At 41.8% G+C, this 12927-nt stretch overlaps 1 protein-coding gene across 2 annotated transcripts in view; it reads left to right on the top strand.

Annotated features, from left to right (window-relative positions):
- Nucleotides 1-12927, top strand: part of LOC130198165 (receptor-type tyrosine-protein phosphatase mu-like) — a 143340-nt gene that overhangs the window by 88245 nt on the left and 42168 nt on the right. For both annotated transcript variants that reach the window (XM_056421281.1, XM_056421282.1), the window contains exons 12-16: nt 2258-2531; nt 5167-5203; nt 6256-6330; nt 7889-8024; nt 9293-9322. In XM_056421281.1, coding sequence (XP_056277256.1) covers nt 2258-2531; nt 5167-5203; nt 6256-6330; nt 7889-8024; nt 9293-9322 — 552 coding nt within the window. The remainder of the gene's footprint in view (nt 1-2257; nt 2532-5166; nt 5204-6255; nt 6331-7888; nt 8025-9292; nt 9323-12927) is intronic.

Below are 12927 nucleotides of genomic sequence, written 5' to 3' on the forward strand. Positions count from 1 at the left end.
ATAAAATACCAATATGGGCAAGCTCTGAGAACGTATGCATTTCAGCAAAACAGAACCATCGTTATTGAGACCATTTGTACTTGGCATCGCACAATTCCAGAATGAAACTTTTTCTTCACAAACAGTTGTTGTTTATCTCTCACATTTTGTGATTAATGATTGACATCTGATTTGAGCTATAATGGGACAATAATGTATTTAAAAGGACATCTGATCGACATTGTTCTGGCTGAGGCCTCATCACTCATCTCTCGGCCACTCTGCAGATACTTAAGGGGTTCCCGTGTACTGTCTGCACTTGCCCTTTGACCTCTGCTCTCAATAGAGGACAGTCATTAAAGGCTGATTTCTCCTGCAGCCTCTCGGCAGGATTAAATATTTCATCACCTCCCAACCCAGCGCTAAATCGAGAGCTCTAAGGACTTGGGACACACCCATCAAGAGCAAAGGGGGATTTTCTAATGATACTGCAAGCACCTTATGATAAACTATAGGGGTTAAAGAGCACATGCTGTCTGCACACAGGGACACTTAATCATGCAGGACCAACCGCAGGGAACAATTGATCATCTCTCGGGCTGTTTGTACTGAGACTATTCAGCTTAAGAGTACAGCTACTACAGGGCAGATTGTTCTCTTTGCCCATTTTCTAATAATGTGGGCTAAAGGAAAATGTTCAGGGTCATCGAAGCTTTACATCCTGCCAAGCCGAAGCCACTGGCATTTTTATATGGCAGGGCACAATGAAATGAATGATTAGATGAATACAAGTGCTTCACAATGCATCAGATGGTAGTTTGGGAAACAGACTTGTAAATTGGCGAACTCACGAAGAGAGCAATGTGCATGGTTTTGTTGTGTAATCTTTTATTTATTCATATTAATGACTAATCCATCTAATCTGTATTCGGCACAGCTAGAAGCTGTTTGAATTAATACTAAGTGTAAATGGACCTTTAAGGTTTTCCTTGAGGTCTAACAAACATGTTGAATGCCATCGCTATAGTTTGCAGACAATAGCCAAGTTTACTGCCCCAGTTGTAGGTAAGTGGAATAAGATTGCGCTGCTTGTGTGCATCCTTGTGTATGGAGCGACCCACTCTTGAAGAATTGCCCAATTGCACCACTTATGGAGGAAAAAACTCCAGAGTGATTTTAATTTAAAATATATTTTTTTCATTTGACATTTTTCTACAGGAAAAAAAAAGCAAATTCAGAAATCAACTTTCCAAAACAAAAGAGCCAGAGCATGTTATAGTATTCAATCATTCATTCAGGGAGCAGTATTGCTCCATCTTCTGTAATAATAACGTGTTGTTTGCATGACTCTTGGAAATGGAACACTAGTCCCCAATCACAGCTGGTTATTCTCCGTGGCAGCTGTAAACAGACTCTTTGTCACTCAGCAACTCGATAGATTTAACAGGTGGATGCGAGATGCATACTAACATGAACGTCTATAAGACAGTCAGTCTCCCCCTGAAGCCAAGTGACCGGCTCAGAGACAATGTCATCTCTGTCAGAGGCAGAGAGGGCTGCAGTTTTGATCTCGGCTAAACACAAGGCTCGGAGGGAGAGGAAATGGAAGGAGCCGTTACCCTTTTCAGTTGTTGAATAATGCAAAAGCAAACACAATCCGGCCCAGTCCTGTGTCACTGCTCATTGATCTTCCACTGTATTTTTTTTATCTGTTCAGTTATATTCAGAGAATATTTAGATTTGATCATTTCATAATTAATTAATGCCAGTACACTAATTACTAGTATGTTCTACCCCTCTACTCGACTCTAATGCATTCTAAACTGAATTTTGTTGTCAACAAAGTATTGTGATATTGGGGGTAAAAGAGTGATTACTCTGCCTGTAACTGCTTGTATACAGTAGCACTGTTTACATTCATATATTCCAGCTTAAAGCTTCCAGCTTGTTTTCTGACTTGTATATTACACTAAGAAAAATCACAGAAAGGTAAAGTATCTATAATGTGGCCTGTCGTGCTTGGTTGTAAAAGTTTTATAGAGCAAATCTGAAATGAATATGCTAGATATGCATTGGTTCGCGATATGCAATTTCACGTCTAATAAAGAATATGTCCTAAAGATTTGGTGTCTTCTGAGATTTGGAGCTTTGCAACATGTATTTCTGTGCCTTGCATAAAGAGGCAATTCTTACACTCGGTGATGCTTTCAAAGGCCTGCCTTGCCAACTGTGTTGCCCGTTGGAGTCTGTTGATGCTGTTTGTGTCTTGTTTTTGCAGTGCGTACCAGGTGGTGGTGGAGGAGGAACGTCCACGCAGAGCTCGAGGAACGGCAGAAATCCTGCGCTGCTACCCAGTTCCCATTCACTTCCAGAATGCCACGCTCCTCAACTCCCAGTACTACTTCACTGCCCAGTTCCCCTCCGGCGGGATCCACTCGCCCCAGCCCTTCACCGTGGGGGACAACAAGACCTACAACGGCTACTGGAACGCCCCTCTGCTGCCTCAGAAAAGCTACAGCGTCTATTTCCAGGCTGTCAGCACAGCCAACGGGGTGGGTGTTTTTCAAGTTTTTATTCTATTCACGCAATTTGTGTTCCCGGGGACACTCAAACAAATTATATGGCCAGTCAGTGTTCGCTTTATAACCAGTTGTGAAAAGCAACCAGGTAGTTTTACATTATTACTGCTCGTAAAGGAAGAATAAGTTGGATTTATTTTATATTTGTTCTTATTTAGCTGTTTATGGCGTTTACCTGAAAAACGTAACCTCGAAAAACAAAGCAACCAGCTACAAATGAGGCGAAACACCAAAAACAAAAGTAGATCGATTTATAGAACTATTGTTGTGCAAAGTTACTACATTTCAGAAGTAAATATTGTACTTTCTACTCCACTGCATTTATTTGACAATTTATATTAATATTTTACATGTGAAATATATGACATAGTTTCTCAATCAACTACAATATTTAAAAGCTGCATATGCAGATGCTTTTCAGTAACAATAATTACTTAATAATTTTAAAAAAATTCCGAATGATATACCTTCCATCATGAGTACTTTCGCTTGTCATAAATGATCTTGACATGGAGGTGTTCATATTTGAGTAAAATATCTGAGTCTTCCACTGGTTTTAATCAAAGAATAACAACAAATTCAACAAAGAGAGGCAAACAATAACACTTTCTCTAGAATACATGTTGTGTGTTACGTGCCAGGTTGACAGTTTATTGTTTTACCGCATGTCTTACAGTGCTGTGCTAATAAGTATATACAGTACCTCAGCAACGAGACAATGCACACTCAAGAGAAAGTCTAATTTGTGTTCTTAATTCAACCAAATAAGCTCTGGCATCAGAAAATACTCATGCGACTTAAAAATGAATGTGGTTTGTGCTGCTACAAGTTTTTTTCAGAGAGGACTTCCTGAAACGCCGAGTCAAACCTCGCCTTTGAAATGAAATGCATGTCCACTGTGTTGATGGAACAATGTTGGGTATGATGCTGGGTTTAATGAGGATGAAAGCAGACTGTCATGTTGACTGACTGGGCCACTGAGTGGCTGAGTACAGCAGTCCCTGACTCTACACAGTAACGGCTCACATAAGCAGACATGTGCACGCAGCAGCACACTCGCGTTGGGCCTCTGATAGAGGTGTCAGTACTCTGGTGGGATGTACCAACAATACTGTCTCCATTCGCAATGCACGGCAGCAGCGTGCAATGCAGAGCTCTGTGCGGTCACAAGCGCGCTCCCTCCATTACCGTGGCGCTGTTCTCCTGCCTTTTCCGATGGAGCGTCACGTCAAAAGCCAGACGAGACTTTGATCAACAGCATTTAGGAGAGCCGGGCGTCCAAGCGGCATTTTAGAGCGGGAGGCAGGAAACAACAAAGTGGTTCCCGACCGCACAGGTCGCAGCCTCTGTCGTCAAGTTGCACTTGGCGAGGCCCTCCCTCCGAGGGGAGCCGTGGCAGACAGCTCGATGGCGACTTCAAGGGCCCCGCCGATTGTGGTCTTGAATTAGAATCCCCATAAAACAGCCTCCTTGAGAAACACCAGCACGTCTTTAAGGAGGTGATAGAAATAACATGTGCAGCAGGGCTGAATCCAATTTGCGAGTTTGCTCTTGAGAGTAAAGGATTGGCGGTCTGAAACTTTCCAGGACAAATGGGTGAGTTATATATGAATTGGCTGGTAGTGCTCTTCCTTGCACAAAATAAATGAGAGTCTGCTGTTGACACAGCATGTCTTTGTGATTGACATTCCTGATGTTATTTTTATATTCAATGTTTTGGCCAAATGCACTCTTTCATTGATTAAGCCAGCACTGTCACTGGATAGTACTGCACACTTTAATTAATGTCTAATGATGTTGGAGTGATTTGTTTTGGCCTTTAAAACTATATAAGCACTTAGAGAAGGTGGGTGCCATCCATACACAGATTTATTTTCTTCTCTTTTTTCTTCTTCTATTCAAATAAAAATATGACTTCTTGGTATGTTGCGTTCAATGAAAGTGCCATCTGACAGCTTAAAAGCTGCAGTAATGTGAAAACGCATGCATGCTCATTGCTCATCGGACAGCTTGGCTGGGTCAAGCACAGAGACACAGCTCGCATGTCTTCTGTGTTGTATTACTCATCGCCTCCCCGCTCCGGTCTGTGTCCTTTTTCCTGTTCAGACCATTGTTGACAACAAACTTCTCTGCCAGCAGCGAGAGCAGTGTTTTTTTGTGTGTCGGTTATGCTGTTGAAGGCTGTTGTCAGAGCTCAAACCCCATTACATATTCAGAAAGGCTCCCCGACGTGTCATTTTGGAGCCTCACATGCTGGGTTGGTGTCGCTTGTCACAGGGCTCTGGTTTCTCCACAGTGGCTGACCACCTCGTGCTGCAGGCGGCCGACAGATCGCTGTTGGCTGACAAATCAGCAGCTCAGCACCACTAATCTGTGCTGTAGGCCCTCTCGCCTAACTGCGTTTTGTGTCACAGTCGTTGAGCTCAGCAGATGATAGGGGACAGCGTGGAACTGGCCGAGCTGTTTTGTTGTAACCATGGGGTCTCAGATAGGTGTTGTTGCCACTGAAAGTGTGTGTCTCCTGTCTGTGCATGTGTGTCGTACTCCACTCTGATTCTCTTCTTTTCTTTCCGTTCTCTTCTACCACTTGATTCCTCTGTCTGTACAGGAGACCAAAATTGACTGTGTTCGAGTAGCCACCAAAGGTAGGAATAGTGTGAATGAGGATGTTTGCTATTTGGAGCTCTTCACATCACAACCACTGCTTATTGGGCCCATTGTAGGTATAAAACAAACCAAATTACGGAGCCTGGGGAGGTGGGTAATATTCCAAGAAAAGAAAATATCTCTGGCTTGCCTGAGATTATTATGAAGTAATACATTTTTTGAATTTTTAAGGAAAACAATCTGAAATTCTTAAATTAAAGTCACATATTTGCAGAAAAACAACAAGTACAACTCAGAATTCTGGAGGTTATCCGTGTAGTTGACCAATTTAATCTGAAAAATTTAAAATGTAAAATTCCCAGATATTTAGGACCTCTAAATTCTCTGAACGTTATTATTTTGTACCCTGTAATGGCTCTAATACAAGTAGTTACCCTTCGTAGACGTGTGGTACGGTCTTCACATCAATACATTTACCCAGATCCAGTGTTTTCCCAGGACTGGGAGGCAGCCTGTGCCCAGTGAGGTCTGTGGGTACTTAGCTATGCTGCCTGTACGTCCTGCTTCACACATTAAAGCTGATGAATTCTAGGCACCATTGATCCGGGAGCAGAATTGATAAGGCCAGAGGGAGTCCTGGTCACACTCCACTCTGGGCCATGGGAGGTCCTGTCACATGCTCCAACAATCTTATATGTTCCAGCCCCACGATGGATTTTGTGTGGATTTCCAGATATCTCTATCTACACGGCTCAATAGGCTGAGGTAAAATAGCACGGATTAGAAGTACATGGATCATATAAGCAATTTCTCACCTGAAGGGATACATTTTGATGCACTGCATTTGGCTCACAAAGATATGGACTTGCATGAAATGATTGCTGTTTCTAACTTGACTAAACAAAATGGGAAATTATTTTTAATACTGTAATGGGTGTCTTTCTCTGCCTCGATGTTGCTTGATGATGATAACTGTTGGTGTACCTGCTTTAAGCTTCAGTGTGGCCTTTCTCTCTCGCGCTCTCTCTCTATCTCTCTCTATCTCTCTCTCTCGACTGCATGCAATCCTGGATCCACCGACTCTCCTCAGCCGCCATACTCGTGACTCAGCTCACAACCCCCTACATCCGCGTCGTCCCGGCGGCCGGTGACAACCAACTAACAGGTCAGACCTGCAGCTTTCTGCACATCCTCTGACCGACTCAGTTATTCTGTCCACAACAGTGTTTTACCCACTATGACTTTAATGTGGCGGCCATAACGACGAATCCCTCCACGGGAAAACAAACAAGTGGCATATTGTATGTGTGTGGTTTTGTTTATTTACCTTCTATATTCATAGAACTGGTGTGATTAAATCAAAAACATTGTCTTATACCTTAATCCTCTCAGCATTTCTGGACATGAAAGACCGACTTGAGGTGCGGTGGTCATTTGATCAGTGTTGGAGATTTTTTGACAGGAGTTAATCCTTTTTCATGAATATTCCTTATTATATTTGGGAGATTAAGTGTTGGTAGGTGTTGGTTGCTGCAGTTGGGGACAACTGTGAACACACAAAAGGATTCTGAAGAGCTCCTCCTAAAGATCTGGAGAGTTTTCAAGAGTTTAGCGTCTGACTATTACAATTCTGCTCAGTTTGTGCTTGTTGTGTGTAAGAGTCTCACATTCTCTCAGGCTAGAATGGAAGAATATTGACTTGTAGCAGCGGATATACACAGCACTCACAGCTCAAATGGGGATTTGTCCCTGACAGCATTTCTGTAAGATTAGCCTGTGCCGGTATATTGGCACATGGTCGGCTCCATTTGTCCAGACATAATTGTTAATATGTCACCAGTCTGAAGATCCTCCACAGCGCCGCTTTAAAAGCGTATATCTAAATAAAGGCCTGGCTGTTGATAACACAGCAGAGAAACAACAATATGTCACAACCAGCCTGGGATAGATATTTACCTTCTTTTATAGCGAGAAAATGGCAACGCTGAGTAGAGTAGGACGCTCGCTCTCGCAGATTTGGTTTGACATAACAATTTATCATTCTAAATTTACCCCTGGTGACAAGGAATAATGGTGTTGTTCAGGTGGACAGTCATCATCCCAGTAACATTGCTTTCCTGCTCGTGCTTCTTATCACTTCCCAGGGAGCGTATGCTGTTAAAACAAGACGCCTCCCCCCTCACCCCCGCTCTCTTTGTGTCTCTTGTTGTTGGCTATCTCCTCCACAAGCTGATATTTAATGTTTCGGTTATTTCAGCCTTCTTTTTTTTTATCTTCTTGGGTATTATCTTTTCCGCCCTGCATCCTACATTTTTTTTACAGCCCAGCAGCCATTTGCCCCAAACATGATTAACCAAGGGTAAAGATGGTTCGCACTTATCTCTCCCAGTGCAGCTTGATTCACACCGAGCGGATGTCCACTGAGGACGGAGCTAAAGGTGGAGTTAGAGGGAGTCACTTCCTTTCGGAATATACAATACTCTGAGAATCCGTGTGTATTGATATTAACGGTCCACAGAATGTCACTGAATATCAGTGCATTGATTAATTAACCTCCGTCATCCACTTGGTTAATTCATAGAGGCTCAAGTGAAAGTATGGATGTGCACTCTGCTGTTTGGTGCATGCCGAACAAAAGCAACGGGTCATTAGATTTGTTCCACAGGCTGCCTGATGAATTGCTCTTTCTTTGTTTGATCTCAATGCATTGTGATGTTTTTCAGGAGCAGCCACTCACAAACCCGACGCTGTGGAGCCAGAGAAACAGACGGACCACACCGTGAAGATCGCCGGGGTCATCGCTGGCATCCTCCTCTTCGTCATCATCTTTTTAGGAGTGGTACTCCTCATGAAGAAAAGGTAAGCCTTCTTTCTTACTCGTTGAAATACTACTTTGTGGAAGAGGTTGAAAGTTACTTGCAGAATACTCACAAATAAGTAGTTTTAGTTTCATCATTTTGTATATTTCTCCCCCAAACGGCAGTATTGTCAGCGTTATACTAAATAATTAATTTGATTATGTTGATACGCCCCATTAAGGTTGTTTACAGCCATGAGATATAGTGTGCCATGAAAAATTAATCCGTTTCCGCGGCACCCTCAAACAAATGCGCAGCGCTTCAATGACATTGGGATGGGAACAGGAAAACTGTTTTTTTAGGCCTGTGGTATGGAGCGAGGCGTGGAGGAGATAAGATAGAAAATATGATGAAAGGCTCAGAAGGAAAGCAGATGACCATATAGCTGAAGGCTGAGTTTACATTAGCCCTGGATCCGATACTGGAGGAGGGGTCCCTGTACATATCCCAAGAATCAAGGGAGCTAAAGCTCAGAAAATATCAACCTCCTTTTGTCCACCTTTTGAAATAATACAATGCCAGTTCCTGCAGAGCTTTCTTTGGTGGTCACCCGTTGGTTTCCTTAAATATCTTGATTGTGAAAAAACAATTCATTCCCCAGTTAAGTTATTATGGACTTAGTTCAGGTGAGTTTAGTAGAGCTGAGGGAAGAGGCATAGTTTATAGTATAGTATATATGTTTATTTTTGACAGGAAGATGAGATTCTTGATTTTTTTCTGTGTAGCACAGTGATCAGTGGGTGGGTGTGAAAATCAGCACTCAGTAATGGGATTGTTTTCAATTAGCCTTAATCAAGCAAGAGATGGAGATGACTTCAATTTTTGCATTTTGTGTAATTTACTGCTAACAATGGGGAATTGAGTTGTGTTTAGACATTCAAAGCACTCGTTTAGCTACAACCTTGGAGGTCAGACATGGTAATGTATACAGGGGTGTAAAATGATGTGTTCATGAAAGGGGGTATTTTAGTCACAGTGTGGTTGTCTCTGATTTACCAGCATATACTGTAGACAAGCTCAATATCAATATAATTAGAAAGTATCAATATATTGTACTGAGCCCCCCTCCCCTTGCAAAGCATGACATTACTCCAAGCGATCACCTTTGCCCTCATGATCACTAGTTTACCTCCACATATGCCACCATATCTGATTTTGTTCATTTCGACTCTTTTTTCAAACATTAATATATTTTTACTTTTTCTTTCCTTTTCATTCCATCCCCTCCCTCCTCCACTGCTTTAATTCTACCACCACCCCACTCGGCAGAAGAACCTATCACTCCTACACTTACTACCTGTAAGTAACCACTTTGTGTAATGTTAGTGCCATGCTTCTCACCCACATGCTGTTTCCCATGCATGCAAAGAGCCACGTCACCCTCCTCCCGCTCAGAGCTATTACAGAAGGCCGACTGTAATCTCTGCTGGAGGAAACGGAGGACGCCACTCCAATGCATCTCCACACGATGAGCACATGATACTGTATGTCACATTGGCACGACTTCTGAAAGCAGGAAAGCTACACCCCCCACCAAATAAACCTGCCACGAGAATGTTAGTGCAAATATTATTTCTGCTCGACTTTTAATTATGATTAACTAAACTGCCTTAATGATTGTACGGCTGCCAAACTCATCTTGTGAAAGCAACAAAACAAATAATCAATGCAGAAGCTGCTGCATTTTTACTGAGTGGGAATTTTTGATTTGCCTCCAATGATTTCATCTCTGTTGACTTGTCAAAGTTAGATTTTTTTTAAAGTCTATATTGCAGTGAATCTATATGCCTTAGTTGTGCCCAGAACTAAGGCATGAGCCAGTCCAAATATTTCACATTTTGTACACTTATCTATACACTCTGTTGAATGCACTCAATAGCTTTGCTGGATTGACCATATTATTTGTTGTTACACTAAAAATCAAAGCATGAGCTAACATGGTGATCTTATTTGGCTCCATCTGCATGTGATAATTTCTCGTCTTTCTCTACCCCTACTTCATACTCTCATTCTGTCATCACACCATCTTGTGCTTTTCTTCCCTTTTTGCCAGCATGTTTTTGTTTTTCTTAGTGCACATCCATCCCATTGATTCTATGGTGATGGTGGAGTTGTGTCTTAAGCTGACAAGGTGTCGGCTTCCCCGCTGAACAAGCTGACGTGATCACAGAATAACCTCCTTTCTATTTAGATGTCTCCGACATTATAAAACAAGAGCCGGAGTGCTGCTGCATTCGCTCTTAATAGAACCGATAATTCCAGTCTGAATGGTAAAGAAGCTTATTCTGCAGCTCTGCCGTCACTCCTGTAGCTCACAGGCTCTTTGTGATGGATGCCGACTAATCTGTCTTGAGATGGCTGTGATCAGAGGAGCGAATGGAGGCTGCCTCACATCAAAGAACATCTCAGAATGCACCTGGAGATAATATGACTCTGAATACCTGCGTGTCACTCATATTAGATCACAGCTGACTTGGATAGTAAGCCCCAGTGACTTGGAGGAGTTTCGTCATCAAAGCTGAGCACACACATTGACCGAGCTAAGCAGGTTGTCGGAGAAACAATCAAAGTATCAGTTTTGTTATTTTATGTGTTACATTCAAATCGTTTTTTTTTCTTGGATAGTCGGTAATTTGCATAAATATGAAAGTCTACAATTTAAAGGGATTGATTTACTTTTCACAGGAAGTTAGGGATCTAATAGATCATTTTCCGGCATGTTTTGGGGACGACTTAGTTGTCATTGTTCTTCCATTTGAAGGACACATTGCCTTAAAGAAGGTTTTCTTTAAGGCGTAATTGCTTTAAATGACCGGTTTTAGGTTCGCCAATTGGATATTCTGTTTCACAAACATTTAACAGGATGTGTTCGAGTAAAATTAATTTGTGTCACTGCGACAGCATACGGTCAATGTTTTTCTACATCTCAGGCGTCAAAATAAATTTGGGGGTTTTACTGTTTAGATTCTTTTTAAAGCGAAAAAGAAGAGTGCACATGTTGACACTCATTTGTCAAGTTCACAAGATTACAACATAATATACAGTTGGATAAGGAGTAATGATCCCTATTTGGAAATGTGTCATGACAGCAGCAAATGCTTATAGATAATAAAACACGCAAAGAGAATGTGGGAATAAATAAATTAAAGAGCTCCTCAGATTCCTGAATCTCTCTAACAAGTCATATAGTCCTCTGCACAACTTCTATAATGGAAAGTCTAAACTGCAGCATTTTGACATGCACATTTAAACCATGTATTTATGGTGTAATACATTAATTAAAAGGGTAAAATTCACTTGACAACAAATGAAATTAAGATTTGATAGATTTATTCGCCTGCCCTGTAATGTTGTTTGTTGTCGGTGTATGAATGTATGGCAGTGTTTCTCAAATGGCGGTAAGAGTACTGCAGGAGGTACATGAGTTTTGTTTTGAGAATTATGACTCCCTAAAAAAGAAGTAAACTAGAATAAGTTAAATAAAAAAATATTAAGGCTCAATAAACCACATTTTACATTCAATATTACTATTTTTATTGCAATTCTTATTTACTGAGCAAGTATATACAGTTCAGTATTACCTCCCCCATCCTCCTTGTATCTTTCCATCTCCTCTTCGTCTTTCTCTCTCTCGTGTCAGTCATTGGTCGACACGAGGAAGCCACTCGAGTGAGGCGAGCATAGGACCATGTTAGCTAATTGGAAAGATGATTTGTTGCCGTGAGCTGTTGAAGCAGAAGCCGGTGATGTTGCATTTAATCACAGAGTTGCTCTGTAAGACAGATGTTTAAACCTTTTACCCTTAACGTTACTACTCTTAGGGTATCTAAGGTTGTCTCACAAATATAACTAATATGTTGCATGAACCCAAAGTTTATATTATCAAATCAATTATAGACTGCTTTCTTAATATACTCTCCTCTGGAGTGTTGATCTGCAGTCCTGGTGACAGCCTTCTTGCCAGCTATGAGATTACAACACCTCTATGATTGATGAACCCCATTAATGTTCTCATGCATTCATCAAAGTCTTTTAAAGGCATGAGAACACCCTGCAGTTGCCAAAATATGCACTTTCGGTACATTGCCAGAGGGGGCTGCAGGGTCTAGCTCCCAACACATAACATCAGTCAGAGCGCTCATTAGGGATGCAGTTACATGTGTGATCAAATATATGACCGTCCTTTAATCAGGTGGCCGGACAGGCAGCTGGTGGGGACAAGACAGATCAATGGCAGAGGGCAAGGTTTTCGATTGGGTCTTTATTCCCACAAGTGTTGGATTCCTCCATCAAGTAGCAGGAATGTTAAATACAAGCACACTTATTGTATCACTGTGTGACTGATTGGTCAGGCTGGTCTAGTGCTCCTCAAACCACAGGTATGTGATGTGACTGTGAAGATATCGTCTATATTACTACCAATATATTATCCTTATCATGTAAGATAAGATAATACTGAACTACTCCCTCAGTGGAAAACCTAGACACCTTTAAGATGTAATCAGAAAGGAACAAAATACATAATTGTATTACCGGCACACTGTAAGACATAGAAAGCTGGAGGTTTGACCTTTCAGTTGCTCGATCTAGATTAAAATCTGTTTCCTGTACTATCAAACAAATGTTGGCCTTTGGAGTTCCATCAACAACTTCCCTGTTTTGGTTCCCTGCCCTTAGTGTCCAGTCGCAGCAGACAGCTGTTCCCAGCAAAACAGCTTTAGACCCTCAATAACAGTTGTTTGGGTCCATTTGGGGTGGTGGAAACAAGTTGTTAATACAACATCTGCATTTCATACGCCGTATAAGTTGATACGGCCAACATCCAGCAGACATGGTTCGGACTAAAACCGCGGACGGAGCTCTGCTGAGACCCAAGGCCACTGTGTCGCTTGTGAGAATGCGCT

This window comes from Pseudoliparis swirei, chromosome 8 (genome assembly GCF_029220125.1).
Source record: "Pseudoliparis swirei isolate HS2019 ecotype Mariana Trench chromosome 8, NWPU_hadal_v1, whole genome shotgun sequence".
Lineage (NCBI taxonomy): Eukaryota > Metazoa > Chordata > Actinopteri > Perciformes > Liparidae > Pseudoliparis > Pseudoliparis swirei.